Source organism: Pseudorasbora parva, chromosome 19 (assembly GCF_024679245.1).
Source record: "Pseudorasbora parva isolate DD20220531a chromosome 19, ASM2467924v1, whole genome shotgun sequence".
Classification (NCBI taxonomy): Eukaryota; Metazoa; Chordata; class Actinopteri; order Cypriniformes; family Gobionidae; genus Pseudorasbora; species Pseudorasbora parva.
The window spans coordinates 15706637-15727229 of NC_090190.1; the positions used below are offsets into that span (position 1 = coordinate 15706637).

At 37.3% G+C, this 20593-nt stretch overlaps 1 protein-coding gene across 2 annotated transcripts in view; it reads left to right on the plus strand.

Annotated features, from left to right (window-relative positions):
- The window catches only part of adcy2b (adenylate cyclase 2b (brain)), a 93645-nt gene that overhangs the window by 30354 nt on the left and 42698 nt on the right, over nucleotides 1–20593 (plus strand). For both annotated transcript variants that reach the window (XR_010899233.1, XM_067425549.1), the window contains exon 3: nucleotides 11217–11378. Coding sequence is in view for 1 of the 2 variants with exons in the window: in XM_067425549.1 (XP_067281650.1) it covers nucleotides 11217–11378 (162 nt within the window). In the remaining variant the exon portion in view is untranslated. The remainder of the gene's footprint in view (nucleotides 1–11216; nucleotides 11379–20593) is intronic.

The window sequence follows — 20593 nt, forward strand, 5'->3', positions numbered from 1 at the left end:
TGAGCAGCCATCAGAAGATTAGTACACTGTGCAACAAAACACAGGTAGGCTGTGGTGTTTAAATAATCCTAAATTGGAGTATGCTATGAAAATTTCCCCCACACCATTATGCCACCACCACCAGCCTGAAACATTGATGCAAGGCAGGATGGATCCATGCTTTCATGTTGTTTATGCCAAATTCTGACCATACTGTCTGAAATTCGCTGCAGAAATCGTATCTCATCAGACTAGACAACGTATTTCAAATCTTCTATTGTCATTTTGGTGAGCCTGTGTGAATTGTACCCTCAGTTTCCTGTTCTTAGCTGATAGGAGTGGCACCCACTGTGTTCTTCTGCTGCTGTAGCCCATTTGCTTCAAGGTTCGACGTGTTGTGAATTTAGAAATGCTCTTCTGCATACTTCAGTTATAGCCAGTTGTTATTTGAATTACTGTGGCCTTTCTATCAACTCAAACCAGTCTGGCCATTCTCCTCTGACGAATCAACAAGGCATTTTCATCCACAGAACTGCCACTCACTGGATGTTTTCTCTTCTTCTGTCCATTCTCTATAAACCCTAGAGTCTGTGTTGCGTAGGTCAGTTTCTAAAATACTCAGACCAGACCGTCTGGCACCAGCAACCATGTCACATTTAAAGTCACTTAAATCATCTTTCTTCCCCATTCTTGTTTTGTGTTTGAACTTCAGCAGATTATCTTGACTCTGTCTACATGCCTCTGTCTACATACAAAACTATTGAGATTACCAAGACAAATATAAGTGTAAACTAAATTTGCTGCATTTGTCACACCAATTGTTTCATTATTTAAATATTGGGTAACACTTTATTTTGATGACCCCTTTTAGAAATTCTGTTGATTATAAATAGGATTGCAACTTGTCAACTAACTCTCATTAGACTATTATATTTTTCACCAGCAGAAACTCTAGTAAATTTGCAACATGTCAACTTACTCTACTAACGTGAACCCTACCCATATAGCAGTATAATTATACTCAAATTATACTCTAATGAGAGGTAGTTTGAATGTAGATGCAATGTTATTATAGTCAACAGAATATCTAAAGGGAACCATCAAAATAAAGTGTAACCAAATGGTGTGTGGTGTCCTGGAAATGTAATGTATTCTACATATGATGACAATGCTACTTCTTATGTTCTATAATTATTCGTTTAATGGAAGGCTTTCAGATTATCAGATTATTTCCATTTGCTTTCCTAATACACAAGCAGTGCAGACTGGTTAACCGGACATTAAGATCCCAGTAGACCACATAATCTTATTCACTATGAAATAGCAAACCTAAGTGTACTAGGCTATATGAATTTACTACCATCTGTTTCCTTAGCAACCCTTGAACAATATGCTTTGCATATATGTTTTTATACAATTTTATGTGATTATCTTATAGCAATAATATACAAACACAATAGACCAGATCAATATAGCAATAACATCATACTATAACTCTGATCTCTATATAAATTATATGCTGAAAAGACAATTCTGCCGTGCAAAGGCAAAAGGCCGTAACTTCGTTTTTGGTCGAAAATGAGTTATTGACATTTTTGGGACTTTCAAGACCTCCTTTATCATGTGGATAAATATCGTTAGTCAATTATGTTGTTTTTTCGAGAAAATTATGGATTGTCTGAACAGTAACTTCCAAAAGCCCAGGAGAAACCAAGGCAGAACACCGTAACAGCAGTTACGGCTCTTTGCCTCTGTTTTGGAACACTCAAACTGAGTTACGGTACTCTGCCTTTGTTTAGCCATGCGTCTAAATTAAGTTACGGTACCGACATGCAGTTATGGTGTCCCGCCTTTGTATTAATGTCTATTAAAGTTTGCCGCGTTTGAGTTACGGTGTAGCCTGTGTACTGTCATACATGTTTTCATAATGCAGAATATTCACTCAGCGCGCTGTCAGGCAGTCTGGGGCTGCCCACTGCACGAGTGTGTGTAGGCTACTCGAATGCAGTGACAGCGTGCGACCACGCATACAATCAGTAGGCTAGTAACAGTTCGCAATTATATCCATATATCCTACCTTTTCTTGTAAACCCGATAAAATCCATGCCAATGAACGTCATCGGAGATGTTTAATCCACAAGCATTCTGAGAATTATTCCTGTCGTTCACATCAATCTAAAAGTTGTCCTTTTAGGCTTGGCGATTTTCATTCAAAGATGTAAAAGTATAAGCTATGTAGCCTATTGTATCTTTTTTTACTAGATAAAAATATTAAAAACATATTGCAATAAATAATTACTCTGTTTAGCCTATGAATGGGCAATCCGATCCAGTCAGTGCTGTCATTAGAGCGTGATAGCCAAACTTAACCCTTGATTAACCAGCGGCACTATTTGCTATTTGTCTTATTTATCACATGCATTTTTACAAGATTTTTTATTTGTTCTATTTTTTTTATATCTTTGCATTATATATGCAAATGTTTACTCATTAGAAATAATCTTATCTTGTTCATATAATTCAGTGTCACCTATCAACCTGTAAGTTTTGCTGCACACCAATGAAGATTCTCTTTACTAGAGGTATTGTGTCCTTAATAATAATAAGATGGCTATAATTAATTGTAAATCATCCAAAATAAATGCCATGATCATTAGATTTTATAAAGGTGTTACTATATTGATTTTGCAAATGGTGATCAGCAACCAAATATTGATAATATGGAAGTTACTGCCTTTTGCCTTGGCATGACTCCACATTTTTTGCAGACAATACAAAGGCAGAGTGCCGTAACTTCAAAATAGGGGTCAAAAGTCAAGTTTGAGTAAAAAAAAAGTGTATGTAGATAATTGTCATTACTAAAACATCTAAATGCCAGATTTCCAGTGTCCTACCTATAACTAATTTGGCTGGACAACAAAAAATCTTTAAAGTCATTTTTCTCAGTTCCACACTCCAGTGAGTTAAGGTCTTTTGCCTTTGTAGGGCAGAATAGACAATATAAGATAATGTGATTATAAATATATTATGCATTAGAGCTGTACTCCTTATGAAATTTGATAAAATGGACTGTATATATATATCTCCAGATATATATATATATTTTTCTTTACCAGTGGGTGAAAGACACTATAGTTCATTTATATAATTGATAATAATAAAGTCACAAAATAAAGTGAACCATGACATATTATACCAAAAAAATTCTTCATACAGTGTACACTAATGTATTAAAATAATTCAGGCACTTTGACCTGACCTTGTTTTGCTTAAGTGTTTTTTTTTTTCTTTAATCGCTAATGCTGCCTTTTACACCACAGACTGGACAAAATGAAGCATTGCTTGGTAACTGGTTGACCTAAATTGGTATTATCTAATTGTGTGCTTACATTTAACAGCTGGTCGGTTGATTGTAATCCATTACATACCTTTCTATCTAAGTTATCTGACATTATCAAGATGAATTTGTTTTGACACAGTTTAACGTCTTAATGTTAACAGTTGAAGTTAGTCATTTAACATTTCCTAAAACTATAGCGAACAAACTGTGACAGTGTGAATTTTTTTTAAAGATGTCTGAATAAATTTTGGTTTGACTATATATATATATATATATAAATATATAAATCCATGTCTGATTTTTAATTTGCAAATTACATTTGCTAAAAATATTTGCTTAATAACAAAAGTGAATATCAATACTTTGTTATATACCCCTTATTGGCAATGACAGAGGTCAAACCTTTTCTGTAATTCGCCACAAGGTTTTTACACACTATTGCTGGTAGTTTGGACCATTCCCCATGCAGATCTCCTCTTTCATATTTCAAAAAAATATACATATACATCTAAATTTCTTATGAGAAATATCTCATTGCCCTGTTTGACATATCTTCTGTGGAAGTCTCAGGACCAAAAAAATGTTTGTCAAATTATTGCATTCGGTCCAAATGCAATGACAGGATGTCCTACCTGCCTGTCAACTTATGTATTTGCACCTCCGCGCACCCTGCTCAGATTTTACATAGATTCCTTGAAACTGCACGCCCTAGCTTTAATATTTTAAGTTAGCTTTTATATGTATATTTTGTGCGTAAATTAAACTTTGTCATTTTGTGCATTTTTGTAATTTATATACATTTTTATTTCAGCTTTAGTGTGTTATTTCAGTACATCAAGTTCAACTAAAGTGTTTTTATTTTATTTTTTTATTTCAGTTTAAGTTTATTGTATTTTAAGTAACAATGTTTATGGTTTTAGTTTCAGTTAACTAATAATAACCCTGATCCAGGAATAGTTCCGCTGAAAATGTATTTAAAGAATCAGACACACTGGATGATTATAAAATCTTTTATTAACTCAAATAACCAGATTCTCTACAGGGACACATTAATAATGAGCTAAATTATAATTAGACTTGTTAATATTTTAAAATATCATCAGATTGGATTGATGATATTTGGATTCTTGGCTTTGAGTCGGGCAGCAGAACATTTTTACCATCTAGTGCAAATGGGAAATCTGTGATGTGCAGTCAAAACCTATGCAAATCGCATTGGCAGGTACTGCATGTTTGTGATAATTCGAAACTCATTAATACCAGTAAACCACTCCAAATGAGATCTGAGAGTTTCACAGAGCTCAACCCAGCTGTGACTCTATTTGTTCTCAGCCAAACAAGTCATGATCGCAAAGACTGGCTAGAAGAAAAAGACCGTTTTCATATGGAAAGATGCAGTGACATCCAAACATCTGAGTCCATGATGAAAATCTGGTAAAACTCATTTAAATATGGAAATATGTTTTAGTATTTTTAAAACTTGGTGTATCATTTAACTATTATTTTGATGTTGTATCATTCTTGATTCCTGTCATTGTCATGTTGAGTTTTCATACATGGGACAAGGAGTGAATATTTCGGATTCAGCTCTTTAAAACCTGGTCTGATGTAATAATATGATGTAATAATAATAATTAATAATTTGTTACATTTATATAGCGCTTTTCTAGGCACTTAAAGTGCTTTTACATAGGAGGGGGAATCTCCTAGCCTAAAAATCTAGACGCACCCTAGCGGCAGCAAATTTAATCTGCCCGAGAGTGTCTAGCAACCCTCAGTACCCTTCTGAGCTCTATTCCCCTAACTCTTGCCGGGCCAATCACATCGTGTATAGAGTCGGTGGGCGGGGCCATAATGACGACGGCCGAGTTGTGTTTGCGTGCTTCTAGTAAACACAGAAACTGGCGAACGGCGGTCTTTCGAATCAGCAAATTTGGGCAAATGGGCAAATTTGGCCAGGATGCCGGGGTTACACCCCTGCTCTTTATCGAAGGACATCCTGGGATTTTTAATGACCACAGGACCTCGGTTTAACGTCTCATCCGAAAGACGGTGCTCTTTGACAGTATAGTGTCCCCATCACTATACTGGGGTGTTAGGACCCACTCAGACCACAGGGTGAGCACCCCCTGCTGGCCTCCCTACTAACACCTCTACCAGCAGCTACCTGGTTTTCCCAGTTGGTCTCCCATCCAGTATAAATGTAAATGATGTAGTATAAAACAACTGAATTTAACTGCCAGTCTTAATCCTGCGAACATATATGAACTGGCAAGCAATCAGTTAATTGTAGAGATGAACAATTTAACCTTGCCAAGTCTTGAGGCTGAACTCAGGCACTTAAAACTTGAGCAAAAACACGAACCATCCAAGCAGTCTGAGGTTAAAGTGCGAGACGCCCCCACCGCCCGAGAGCCCAACGGAGCGTTTTGTCTGGTAGGGGATTCTTTATCCTTCACAAGCCAAAATGTAACCATTTCTGACAGTTTCTCTGACCCTCCTCAGCAGCAAACAGAGTGGAAATGGCAATCGATAAGGCTCAAGACATATTTCGTCTGAAAAAAATCACTGCCCTGCAATCTGTTTGTTTTTTGGCAGTGTACGTGTGTGGTCTGTGAGAGTGACCAAGCCAGAAATCCATTAGGCTTTGCTGTCGTCCAGTGCCCTATCTGCCACTCCTCGAGTGCTAAAAAAAAACTGCACTTAGTGTAAGAAATTGTGAAACATAAGCTTTAGAATATTTATGAGTGTATAACATCGTTCAAGCTTAAAAAATATGACGACACATGGAGTTTGGCTCTAACTAAAAGACTACAGATCATTTCATGCAAAGCAGGATTTTTCTTGTTCTTTTGAAACATGAATATTTACATTTATTTACATTTATCCATTTAGAAAAGGCTTATATCCTAAGAGACCTTGAAATGAGGCATTGCTAGCAATACAAAGTGTCTGACATCGTTCGGAATAGTACAAGCAAATTGGCAGTGCAAAGTTCACTTTCCACTGTCGCTGACATTTATGAAAACTGTCATGAAAACATGATGTCACAAAAATGAGTACATACTGTCCATACTTTGTTTTACTGTTTTTGGTGCAAGAAATGTAGACTAACATGATATATACACTAGAAAATAGAAAATAAATATATAATATAATGTATATAAATAAAATCTAATTTAACATATATTGTTTTCGGTAACTGAGGTCCCATTTGTTAACGGCATTAGTTGACATAAACTAACAATGAAAAATACTTAGTAATACATTATTAAAATCAAAGGTTGTATTCATTAAAGGTGCACTATTTAGAATTTCTGCAGTAAAATATCCAAAAACCTCCAGTCCAGTGTTATATACAGCTCTGGAAAAAATTAAGAGACCACTTAAGACCACACGGATTTCTCAATGTTAAGTCGTCTCTTAATTTTTTCCAGAGCTGTATTTTTTTCAGTTGAGTTCTTACAATATCCCAAATGTTTCCAACTATTTGTAAATTTTGAGAAAATGGCTATTTTAACCAAGGAACCCGGGACATCTGAGGGAGTCACCTGTCAATTGCGTCATATCTGTGTTACCCTCGGTTTTATTTGGCAGAAACGCTTTACTCTTAGCAGTGTACAGTAAGTGTCATAGCAGTCGCTGAGTGAACGCACCGAGTAACCACGTCATAACATCATTTTAAACACAGTTAAATGTATCTAATATGATATGTCCCAAGATTCTGAGGTCAAACTTGGCGTCATCAAACTAGGCGTCCTCTAGCAGACAGAACAGTTACATAGTGTAGCTTTAATATTATTCAATGGGCTTGCCAGCATGAGCTAACAAAGAATACATGCTTTTTATTAACTAATGTTAACAAAGTATATATTAAATCATATAACAAATCCATTGATCATTGTTAATTAAATTATGTTCCTTATTCCCTTATGTTCCTTATTCCTTATTCTTTTCCAGATGTTCCTTATTCTTTTGAAATATATGAATGTTGGTAGTGCAAAGCTCACTTTCTAGTCTACCTGGACTCCATTTATGGTCATTCATGGACTGCATTTGGACTGCATTTATATAGCGCTTTTATCCAAAGCGCTTTACATTTTTGCCTCACATTCACCCATTCATACACCGACGGCGATGTCAGTCATGTAAGGCGCCATCCAGCTCGTCGGGAGCAGCTGGGGTTAGGTGTCTTGCTCATGGACACTTCGACACTTGGTCAGGTGGAACCGGGGATTGAACCACCAACCTTTCGGTTTGTAGACAACCTACATGAACCACTGAGCCACTGCCGCCCGCATTCAGATGTCATCATGATTTCATTTGCATACAGAAGTCTTAAAGATACAGTAGCAACAACAGTAATCAGAAAGAGAAGATGGAAAATTGTCATGAAAAACTAAATTGACTGTTTTTGGAGCAAGAAATATTTTCTTTTTATCTTCTTTCAATAGGGCAAAGTATGCTGTACCTCTGTAAACTCTGCAAATCAATTATTGCAAAAAACAAAACAAAAAACTTTGGTCTTTTGAGATAAAAGCACATGATATGCACCAAAACACACTGAAACTTTGAGAACTTAAAGGCCCACTGAAATCAAAATTGACGTTTTTTAGCTTTTAGTATGACAATGTCAGCCTTAAAGTTATGAATAAGCTGGTGTGCTCCAAAACAATGACAAAATTCGCATGTAGGAGATATAAGCATTCAAATCGTACAGTCTCTCACTTCCGTTAAAACAAATTTTGATGATTTACAGATTTTGATGACATCATCACAGACCATCATCAAATCTTCTGTTCAATTAAATGCTCTCTAGAATCTAAAGCCCGCCCCCTACGCTGCTGAAGTTGCGGAAATCAGTCAGTTTTTAACACATTTACTAATTTCTACACATGGTGAACAGCACATAGCACACTGACACAAATGACAGGAAACAATTCAATGTAAATATGCTTTTAGTTGAGGCGAATTTAGTCTGGTTTCACGTTATTTTCACGCACCACAGTAGCGCACACACATAGTCTAGACCACAGCTAAAGACTAGAGACTCGAGAGCGCAGCGCGGATCATATGCGCGAGTCGGCGCAGACAACAAACATATCGGACCTCTTTGAACTCTGCACAGAATGCTGTATTTCAAAGCGATATGGAGGAGATTATAAAGCGTTTAGAGGAAACTGGCTTTACCAAACCGAAAGGTTAAACTGACATGGCATATTAACGAAACGCTATTGGCTGTTTCAAAAAAGGGGAGGAGCTGCTAACAGCTGGAGCCGTTTTAGAGGAAATCAGGTCAGCACATTGAATAATGTGACGCGTTTCGAGGCACTTCAGTGGGCCTTTAAATCTTTCTTTCCAGTGCAAAAAGTGCATTAACTAAACTGAATTTAGGAATTTCTGATGATGAATGGATCAACACATAAGCTCCCACATTTCCCCCACATATTTACGTCAATGAGGCGTATTAGATGTAGAAATAAGATGAAAGCAGGATATATACTATTTACACTATCACATAAACTACTGATAAGGGTAAAACATGGAAAAGCTTGCCAAATCTTGTGCTGCTTCTAGCTGTGTGTCGCTTTATATAATTCATAAGGATCCCAGTGTTAGGAAAAAAGTTGCTGAAGTTTATTTTTAACAGTGCCCCTGATCATTTCAGAATGAACAGTTTGAGCAGTACATGTTGTGCAGTGAGAATGGCTTTGTAAACAGGCTATTACGACAGGTTGAAAATGTTGTTATATAAAAATAAAAAATATATACTGTATTGGACAGCCGAGCCTGTGCACAAATACATTATACACTTATAACATGTTAGAGCAAAAAACATTACACCAATACAGACAGATCATTTTGCATTTCGCAACTTTTGAGTCTGTTATTGATTTTAGTTCAGAAACATAAATATAAGTGGTTGATTGGTTATGGATGGTTGGCATTTGCAAGATATCAGTGTCAAATTCAGCTCCAGTCCACCTCCCCATGAAACTTTCCTTTAATAAAGGCATTTGCACACAAACATGTCAAATTGTCATCATTGATCGAGAGCCTGTCGCTCTCTCAGCATTGTGAGGGAAGCCATGCAAACAAACTCTTACAATCCATGTTTCCACATGGTAACAGCTCACTTTTTGAAGCTCTTAGAAAAATGTTACATTGTTATGAAAACAACACAATCAATGTTAATTTTAAGTGCCCCTTTGCTATTTTAAAGGCTCCTGATTTTGTTTAGGAGGTTTTCTACAGCAGGTTTGCATGTATCAAAGGTCAAAAAACACTTTAATTTTCTCATAATATATATTACACATAACCACATTGTTCAATGATTCTCAAACGATTCGATGGATGAATCAGTCTCTCCTCCAAATCCCTCCTTTCCCTGAGCCTACTCTGCTCTGATTGGTCAGATGGCCCAGCCTGTTGTGATTGGTCTACCGCATACACCACGTGTTGGAAACATGTTGTTACTATACAGTTCAGCTCTGTGCTGAGGCTTTCTAAAGCTCAGTGATTGTACACAATTTACGATGGTGTCGATTTTACCATATCAGTCCAAACACAAGTCCGATGATGAAACACTGGAGTATCTAGTTATTCAACCCGAACCTCCATCACAAGGATGACTTGAACAGGACCTTTCTCAGTGATACGCTACATATTTTGAGATACATTATGAGATGTTGCAGCTGTATTTCCTCACCATCAGTTTTAACAAGTGTCTGTCCATCAACAAACCGATTTTGTTTATTTCTCATTTATTGCTGTGCGCATGCGTGAACCGTATTAACTGTATCAATAACGGTGCAAATGTTATTATGCACCGTTATATGTTAGCCAAGCACTAACGTGAATGACTGATGTGACATTAAAGTTTTCAAAACAAATCTTTCTCCATCCTTTATCTGTACTCAAAGTAGAAAGACCGACAGACAATCTGCATTAGTTCACCAAAAAGGGAAATTATGTCATCATTTACTCACCCTCAAGTTGTTCCAAACCTGTATGATTTTCATTCTTCTGCTGAACACAAAAGAAGATATTTTGAAGAACGACTGTAACAAAGCAGATCAGAGCAACCATTGACTACCATAGTATTTTCCCCTACTATGGTATAGTCAGTGGTTGCTTCTTTAAAGAAACACATTCAGGTTTAGAACAACTTGAGAGTGAGTAAATGGTGACAGAATTTTCACTTTTGGGTGAACTATCCCTTTAAATATGCACTAGTATTCTTGTAGTAAAATATCCCAAAACCGCTAGGCCAGTGTTATATATTTTGTTCAGTTGAGTACTTACAATACCCCAAATATTTTCAACTATTTGTAAAATGTGAGAAAATTGCTATTTTAACCAAAGAGCCGTGACGTCTGAGGGAGTCGCTTGTCAATTGCGTCATATCTGCATTGTCCTCAGTTTCTAGTTTTATTTGGCAGAAACACTTTTCTTTTAGCAGTGTGAACAAGTGTCACAGCAGCCGCTGAGCGAACGCACAGAATAACCTCATAACATAATTTTAAACACACTTAAATGTATCTAATATGATAAATTCATCTAATACTATAAATGTTTCTAATATGATCAAATCAAATATGAGCTGCGTTACCCCATACTCATGACCGGAAAAGCCGCACCCGTCATAATAAAAGTCCCACTGCTGGCGAGGTGTGTGTTTGCGTACCAATCGCTCCAGCGGCCTTGCTCAGCTCCACAACACTCGGCCCTGCTCTGCTTCATACTACAGTAACGTTACTAATCGCATCCATGAACTTGATTTCTACCTAAGTCCTATCCTGATGTAATAGTGTGTATCCTGAAACAACCTCTGTCCTGTGTTTCTGAACTAAAGATGTTCGATGACAGTCTAATGCTCTGTTAACCCTGTTTGCAGGTGTCATTTTTCCTGTTTATCGTGTTTGTGGTGTACACCATGCTGCCATTCTCCATGAGGGATGCTGTCATCGCAAGTGTCCTCACTTCATCCTCCCACACACTAGTGCTCAGCATCTGCCTCTCGAACAGTACCGACCACATGGAGGCCCTTGTCTGGCAGGTAACCGTGTGTGTGTGTGTGTGTGTGTGTGTGTGTGTGTGTGTGTGTGTGTGTGTGTGTGTGTGTGTGTGTGTGTGTGTGTGTGTGTGTGTGTGTGTGTGTGTGTGTGTGTGTGTGTGTGTGTGTGTGTGTGTGTGTGTGTGTGTGTGTGTGTGTGTGTCTGTGTGTGTCTCTGTGTGTGTGTCTTTGTGTGTGTATGTGTGTTGATTTCGTTCATTGAAATTATGTGGGCTGAGAAAGGAACAGCTAGTATCTAAGAATAAATGGCGACAGTCTTTGAGCACTAGAGTGACACAAAAATAACCAAAGATTTTGTCCTATAAAAAGTTGTCTGAAACATGAGAATATGTTAGAGAATGTGAGTCAGAGAGAGAACAAGTGAATGTGGAAGGATGTTTCTACTCTGTTTCCTGTAGGGGTTGTCAGGGGTGATGGAGTTTTACCATGACCTACTACAGTAGGCTTTGATGTCATGGGAGAGCACACTTCCTAGGATCCTCCAGCCTAGCTGTTTTGTTCATCATATGGCCTTCCCATTTAAATGACACATTTCCTTGCAGAAATAACTGGCAAAGTTTGTCCCTCCGGTGCAATTCCACAAGGTTAGCCTTTTCAGATGTGTGTCATTTGGTCCTGATCTTCTCTTTAACTCTGTATAGCCTGACGTTTATTGAGCCTTTAGACACAAAAAAAGTATGCAATGCAATGGAACAATGATTGAGAGATGTGCAAATAAACATCCTTCAAAAGCCTGTAGCATATTGCTACTTACATTTTAACATTATTTTTCTAAAAGAAAAGAGATTTGTGTATAATCTATATAAAGTAAATTTCATTTGCTTCATTCCGGTAGGTGTACATTTTGATGTTTGCTAAAAATATAGAAGTTAATCTTATATTTACTTGATAAAATCACTAAAATTTCACAGGAAAAAGACATCTGAAAGCATATTGCAGTTTGTGGTCAACAGGGTATTCATGTTGACAATTTAGAGGCCTTAGAAATGTGCTTATCAAATATGATGCAGGCTTTATAGGGTTAAACATTTTAGCATTGGCCTGGAGAGTTTTGCATGGGCAGAGAACATAGCTTTTTGGCAAATCTAAATGTAGAATGAGTGTATAAATGTAAAAATAAAATCTCAGAACAAGCAGTTGAGTGAGATGGAAAAACATGAAAAGGAATAAAACAAAAGATAAACGTACATTTTTTTTTATGAAGTGACAGCAGAAAGCGAACAAACTTTAAGGGTTAGTTCACCCAAAAATGTAATTGATGTCGTTAATGACTCTAAAAGGCCCAATGTCGTTCCACACCCGTAAGACCTCCGTTCATCGGAACACAATTTAAGATATTTTATATTAAGTCCGAGAGCGTATGGAAGTCTATGCACACTATACTGTCCATGTCCAGAAAGGGAATAAAAACATCATCAAAGTAGTCCATATGTGACATAAGTTGGTTAATTAGAATCATGAAGCAATAAAAAATACATTTTTGGTCGTAGTCGTAGTTTTTAAAAAACTACAACTTTATTCAGCATTGTCTTCTCTTCCGTGTTTATGGTCAGTCCTCAAGTAAAGATTCAAATGGTTATGAATCAGCGTATTGATTCATGATTCGGATCGCCAATGTCACGTGATTTCAGCAATTTGGCAGTTTGACACACAATCAATACGCTGATTCATAACAATTTGAATCTTTATTTGAGGATTGAATATTAAATGTAAATATCTTTTATTCACAGGAGCTATTGTAGCTCAAATGGCTTAGGAAGTTAATGCTGGTTCTGATTGAAAGGTGTCAAAATCATAGACTGTAAAAAAATATGGACGTAGCGTCCGTGACGTCACCCATAGGATTCTGATAAGCCATTCTGAAGCGTAAAGTAGGGGCGAGCTGGGCGTTGCCATCTTGTGAGCGAGTCAACGCGTGTCACTCCCGGATACCAGAAAATGGGCAAAAAGGCGGGATGTGCGCGGAGCTGAGGTGACGCAATGACTATTGACGGCGGATAAATGGCTATCCACTTGTAACCACGCCCTTAATTATGCAGAACCTTAAGGCTTTATATAACGTAAACGAATGAGTTATAAAAAAATTCACCCCCCTCAGAGTTGTCATGAAGATCAAAATTAGCCTTATAAGCCAAAACCACAATTTGTACCAGGCTGTAAACATGTTTTTTTCTGCTTTAAAGTTGAGAATTTTAACATGGGGCTCAATGAGATTCTGCTCCCTTCTGGAGCCTGTCCCTAGTGGCCAGTTGAGGAATTGCAGTTTACATTACTTCCGTATTGGCTTCAAGAGAGATCGCGGGAGGTTGCCGCTTGGTCAAAATACACAGTGCATCCCAGTTTGTTGCATATGGGTTAGGGCGCCCATGCTGACCCCTGTCCACTGCCCAAAGTGCCTACAGTGGGCATGTAGGCATCAGAACTGGACCACTGAGCAATGGAAGAAAGCAGCCTGGTATGATGAATCATGGCACCAGGATGCACTATGGAAAGAAGGGAAGCTGGCGGAGGCAGTGTGTTGCATTGGGAAATGTTCTGCTGGGAAACCTTGGGTCCTGCCATCCATGTAGATGTTACTTAGACACATACCTCCTACCTAAGCATTTTTGCACACCATACACCCTTTCATATAAACTGTATTCCCTGGTGGCTGTGGCCTCTTTCAGCAGGATAATACACCCTGCCGCAAAGCATAAATTGTTCAGGAATGGTTTGAGGAGCATAACAACGAATTTTTCATGTCTCAATCCAATCGAGCATCTGTGGGATGTGCTGAACAAACTAATCCGATCCACGGATTAGTTACTTAATTACTTAAGAAGAAAAAAATCAGTTTTATATATTATTTTAAGAATTGTAAAATTATTTTCCTAATTTCCACTGAATAACAAACCTTATTTTGTATTTCCCAACAACACCAAAAAATAAATAAACAGCAGGTTTCCACTATGACAACGTGCCTCATGTAGCATAACAACATGTCCTCCCATAGGAGCAAGCTCTTTTGCATGTTGTCACAAAAGGTTATTGTGTGTTGATTAATTGTACCTTATTTCCTGGGCAATAACGTGAAAATGTCTTAGGTATATGTCTATGCAGAAACTGACCTTTAAACATTAAACATTCCTGAGAAAAAATTACTGGCATAAAACGTGTGACAACTTTTTTCCAATCTTCCCAATGTATACTCTCACCAGGGCTTGACATTTACCCCCGCCAAATGTTGGTGGATTTCAGCTGTGGCATGTAACACAGTCACTCCTACTAGCCACTTTGGTGCGTGGAATATTATATATTGACATTATATAAGCTGACACAAACCTGCCTCCCCTCACTTACTCATTTAATTTGCTCCAGATGAATATTGTTGGTGTTACAGGGCTTTGAATGTAATAATGTTAGTCATTCCCGCATTTTACTCTTGTACACAAAGCAGCCTCTCAGTACTAAATTAAGCCCTTTTGGCAGCTTATTGCGCTTAAAAAGTAAAATAAACACAAAATAATATTAAAATGCCAGTCTTGGCATGTATTCACATAAACACAGTCAGTTATATTTTAAGTGATCGTAAACAGTTCAGAAAGAAAACGCATGTGTAACTGTGTAACGGCTCCATGCATCAGGTCTTAAAGTGACAGCAGCCTAATATACCTGCTGCCAAATAATGAGATAATATTAAAAATATCTATATGGTAGATTTTGCATGGCATCGGTCAAAATTGTGGCCAGTGAAAATGCTAAGTGGCTAGTAATTTTGGAAAACTATTAGCCACAGTGGCCAGTGAGCAAAAAAATTAGACTCTCACGGAAAGTATTCAGACCCCCTTAAATTTGTCACTCTTTGTTATATTTCAGCCATTTGTTAAAATCATTTAAGTAAAAACAATTCTCATTAATGTACACACGGCACCCCATATTGACAGCAAAACAGAATTGTTGAAATTTTTGCAGATTTATTAAAAAAGAAAAACTGAAATATCACATGGTCCTGAGTATTTAGACCATTTGCTGTGACACTCATATGTAACTCAGGTGCTGTCCATTTCTTCGGATTATCTTTGAGATGGTTCTTCACCTTCATTTGAGTCCAGCTAAGTTTGATTATACTTATTGGACTTGATTAGGAAAGCCACACACCTGTCTATAGAAGACCTTACAGCTCACAGTGCATGTCAGAGCAAACAGAAGTCAAAGGAACTGCCTGAAGAGCTCAGAGACAAAATTGTGGCAAGGCATAGATCTGGCAGAGGTTACAAAAAAATTCTGCTGCACTTAAGGTTTCTAAGAGCACAGTGGCCTCCATAATCCTTAAATGTAAGACGTTTGGGATGACCAGAACCCTTCCTAGAGCTGGCCGTCTGGCCAAACTGAGCTATCAGGGGAGAAGACCTTGGTGAGAGAGGTAAAGAAGAACCCAAAGATCACTGTGGATGAGCTCCAGAGATGCAGTCGGGAGATGGGGCAAAGTTGTAGAAAGTCAACCTTCACTGCAGCCCTCCACCAGTCAGGGCTTTATGGCAGAGTGGCCCGACGGAAGCCTCTCCTCATGCAAGACATGGAAGTTTACTATAAAAAAACCTGAAGGACTCCAAGATGGTTAGAAATAAGATTCTCTGGTCTGATGAGACCAAGATAGAACTTTTTGGTCTTAATTCTAAGCAGTATGTGTGGTAAAAAAAAGATCACCTGTCTAATACAGTACAAGCAGTGAAGCATGGTGGTGGCAGCATCATGCTGTGGGGGAGATTTTCAGCTGCAGGGACAGGATGACTGGTTGCAATTGAGGAAAAGATGAATGCGGCCAAGTACAGGGATATCCTAGACGAAAACCTTCTCCAGAGTGCTCAAGAGCTCAGACTGGGCCGAAGGTTCACCTTCCAACAAGACAATGACACTAAGCACACAGATAAAATAATGAAGGAGTGGCTTCACAACAACTCCGTGACTATTCCTGACTGGCCCAGCCAGAGCCCTGACCCAATTGAGCATTTCTGGAGAGAGCTAAAAATGGCTGTCCACTAACTTTTACCATCTTACAGAACTGGAGAGGATCTGCAAAGAGGAATAGCAGAGGATCTCTGCTATTCGCAAGACTCATGGCTGTATCAGATCAAAAGAGTGCTTCTACTAAATACTTAGCAAAGGGTCTGAATATAGGACCATGTGATACTTCATTTTTTTCTTTTTTAATAAATCTGCAAAAATGTCAACAATTCTGGGTTTCTCCTTCAAATTGAGTGCTGTGTGTACATTCATGAGAGAAAAAAATAACGTAAATGATTTAAGTCAATGGCTACAATATAAATAAGAGTGAAAAATGTAAAGGGGTCTGAATACTTTCCGTACCCACTGTATAGTTGATATGTACACTGATTGCACTTTTTTTTTCTCTGTTTTTTGTTCTGCTAGTGTACTTAGGAGTCTTATGTAATTTTTCAATAATAATTCATGCCCACCTTTCAATCGATTTTCCAGAACCTTTTTTTATTATTATTATGTTCCTAAGCAGATCTCAAGCAGATATGTTTTTCAGACCAGACCTAAACACAGCGCATGTAACCAAGGCAACACTCTAGTCACATGGTCCACAGGAACACAAAAATACTGGCTGTCATGTCGTGTTCAAGAAGAGAAAGGAGCATTACATTCAAGAACCGAGTATAGCGGAAGAACATAGGACGTTATTTTAAACTTGTTGTCCAGTCCAATTTAAAAACCTTAAAAAGAATCCTCCTTTAGATAGGTAAACACTTTCCCCACAGTCAGTCCTCCACACTGTTCCCCAAGAGTAGTAGAGCTTCATTAAAACCAACCTTAACAACCCTTCACATTCAGCACTCACAGTTAATCATGCTTTCGGCTCTCTCATTAGAAGCGTTGCAACCTTTTTATGTTGGGTGCACTCAAGACCTGCAGGTCATTCCTTGTTTGTTAGAGCCTTTAAAGGCTTTGTACGTCACTTTCAGGACATTTACTGCTGACGTACGCAGCAAAAGAAGGTCTCGTGTTAATCTGAGGCTGAAAAAATAACAAACAGGTTCACATCTGTCTGGGTCACAGATGTAGAGGTGATGTCAAAAGCCAGTGTTTTGTAATTAAGCTATCATTCTCCACAGACCTGGCACTGTGCTCATTTACTTGCCTGCCCTCTTCCTCCTGTTCAGTGATTACAGCCAGAAGAAGTCTGCTCTCGAAGGACCTGTCCTATAAAATTCTCCCAGTAAGATACAGGTGTGTCTCATGGCAGGTGGACCAGGCCTTAAATAGCACGAGAGAGAGAGAGCGTGTGAGAGAGATGCTCGCCATGTTGCCTTTGGTTAATATCACTTGAGAGCTGAATATGTTAATGTGCTATTTCCAAACAAGCTGCAATTCTGACAAATTATGAAAAAAGTGTGAAAATAATAATTGTGTGTATTTAGAATACATGTAGAATACAATTTTTTTTAAATTTTCATCACAGCATATTTGTCACCATGCAAAGTTTGTTACATAAACAATATTACAATTTTATTTATTTAAAGGCACACTGTGTTTATTTTAGTGGCATCTAGTGGTGAGGTTGCAAATTGCAACCACTCACCCCTCCCTTTCGAAGCGCGTAGTGACGCTACGGTGGCCAACACAGGACAAAGATTTCATCGTCTGAGACAGCAGAGAGTAGCTAGCACTCTGTAGAGTAGTTTGTCCATTTAGAGCTACTGTAGAAACATGGCGGTGCAAATGGTGTCTTCACTGTAAGGGGACCCGCGGTGTATATACATAGAAATAGCTCATTCTAAAAACACAACAGTCATTATGTAAGGTCTTTATACACCACTGAAATCATAGTTATGTATGTATATAATATTGTATTTCTGTCAGTAGATCCTCATAAATATTACACACTGCACCTTTAAAATATAATTTTATTTAAACTATAATATAAATATCTGGATCATTGTGACCAGTGCCGCTATTGTTAACTAAAGTTCAAAATATAAATAAATACTATAATAGTATATAATACTAAAATTTGGGACTTTTGTTATGCAAAATTTAATATTTTTTTGGTTGTTGGTTTGTTTATTTTGGGATTAACTGTAATTTAGCCCTAGTCTGACAAAGTCTATCAATAATTCCTAAAATGTTAAAAATGTTATTTTTACCACCTTCATTTCCATCACCCAATTCTATTATACACAATACGATACTGGTGTGGAAATTACACTGTGGTGAGAATTTACTTTGAGAGAAAACACATATATATAGAACAAATATTTTGCAGATTGCATATTGAAAATATATGATATGCAATATGCAATCATCAACTATTTTTGATTATTTAGGTAGTATTATTTGATTATTTAACATCACATGATAGTGTCTTGGAATCCTGTTTGAAAGCACTTTCCTGTTTCCTTTGAAGTCGCTGACTGATACAGACACAGCTTCCTTCACACAGCCAGAGAGAGTTTCAAGACAAACAGCTGTTGTCCTGCAGTAAGTCAAGTTAATGTTCGATTAGTCATGATCAATTTCTGGAAGCCAAACAATGTACCTTCAGGTGGTGGGAGGTTGTTAAGAAGCTCTGTTAACTGTGTTCCTAACTGAGGAAGAGTGTGTAATTGCCTGCAGTGGAAGATGTTTAATCTGCTAAAAATGTCAGTGAGTGATATTAGCAGGAGGTTGTAGACTAATTAAAATGACAGACGCCTTTCGCAGTCTGGGGTGAACCTTAACAACCTCTTCTGTGATTACTCGCTGTGCTTACTCTACCACTAAAGCCCTGAGCTGATCTTAAACACGTGTGCGTAGGTTGCCATGGAGAAGTTGCAAATTTGATGAATCTAAAACAGGCTCACCAGATTTACCTCAAAAATGGGGCAAATTAACTCTTTTCCCCACCATTGATGGAAATCTCATCCAGGCAATGTCTGGTAGTCTTTGACAAAAACATGATTTTATCAGCTTCAATTTAAAAATAATAATAATAATATTAAATAAATTGTTTTATTTTTATTTTTTATTTTAGTTTTTTAAGCTGAGAAAATCATGTTTTTGTCAAAGACTACCAGAAACTTACCCATATTCAGGTTGATAAAAAATGAATGCATGAAGCTAGAATAAAAATAAAATTGTTTGTTTGTTTAAAATCAGAGCATCTGTTCTTTCTTTTGACATATGGCATGTTCAGATATTAATAAAAAAATTTCTGGGGCCATGAAACATTTGTAAAAATTATTAAAAATGCTGGCAACTTTTTTCAAAAATGCTGACGAGGAAAAAGTTAAAGAAATGTTCCAGTCTCAAAGCAAATTAAGCTTTATTGTGACCAGAGAAAATTATTTGTACTATTTTTCCCTTAATCCAATTTGTAAAAAAAAAAAAAAAAAAAAAAAAAAACATTACAATTAAAGTAATACGCTTACTATGGAAGTACATGGGACTGGTAAAAAAAAAAGACTCACAAGACCTGGTTAATGGTATCAAGATTTCGTACTAACTGATTATTTATGACCTATATTCATTCAAAATAGTATTGGTAAACTCATTTACAATGGGTAAATCTTTAATTTATCCAAATGATATTTAATTATATAAATCATTATTAAATTATTATTATTTTAATTAAATAAAAGGCCTGTTTTATATATATATTTTTATATATATATATATATATATATATATATATATATATATATATATATATATATATATATATATATATATATATATATATATATATATATATATATATATATATTATATAAAATATACATTTCAAATGCAGTCCATTTATATAACACTATGACCTAATATTGTGTTGGTTCCCCTTTTGCTGCCAAAACAGCCCTGACCCGTCGTGAAGGTGTGCTGTGGTATCTGGCCCCAAGATGTTAGCAGCTGATCCCTTAAGTCCTGTAAGATGCAAAGTGGGGCTTCCGTGGATCTGACTTTTTTGTTCAGCACATCCCACAGATGCTCGGTCAGATTGAGATCTGGGGAATTCGGAGGCCAAGTCAACACCTCAAACTCGTTGTTGTGCTCCTTAAACCATTCCTGAGCCATTTTTGCTTTGTGGCAGGGCGTATTATCCTGCTGAAAGAGGCCACAGCCACCAGGTAATACCGTTTCTATGAAAGGGTGTACATGGTCTGCAACAATGCCTTAGGTAGGAGGTACGTGTCAAAGTAACATGGATGGCAGGACCCAAG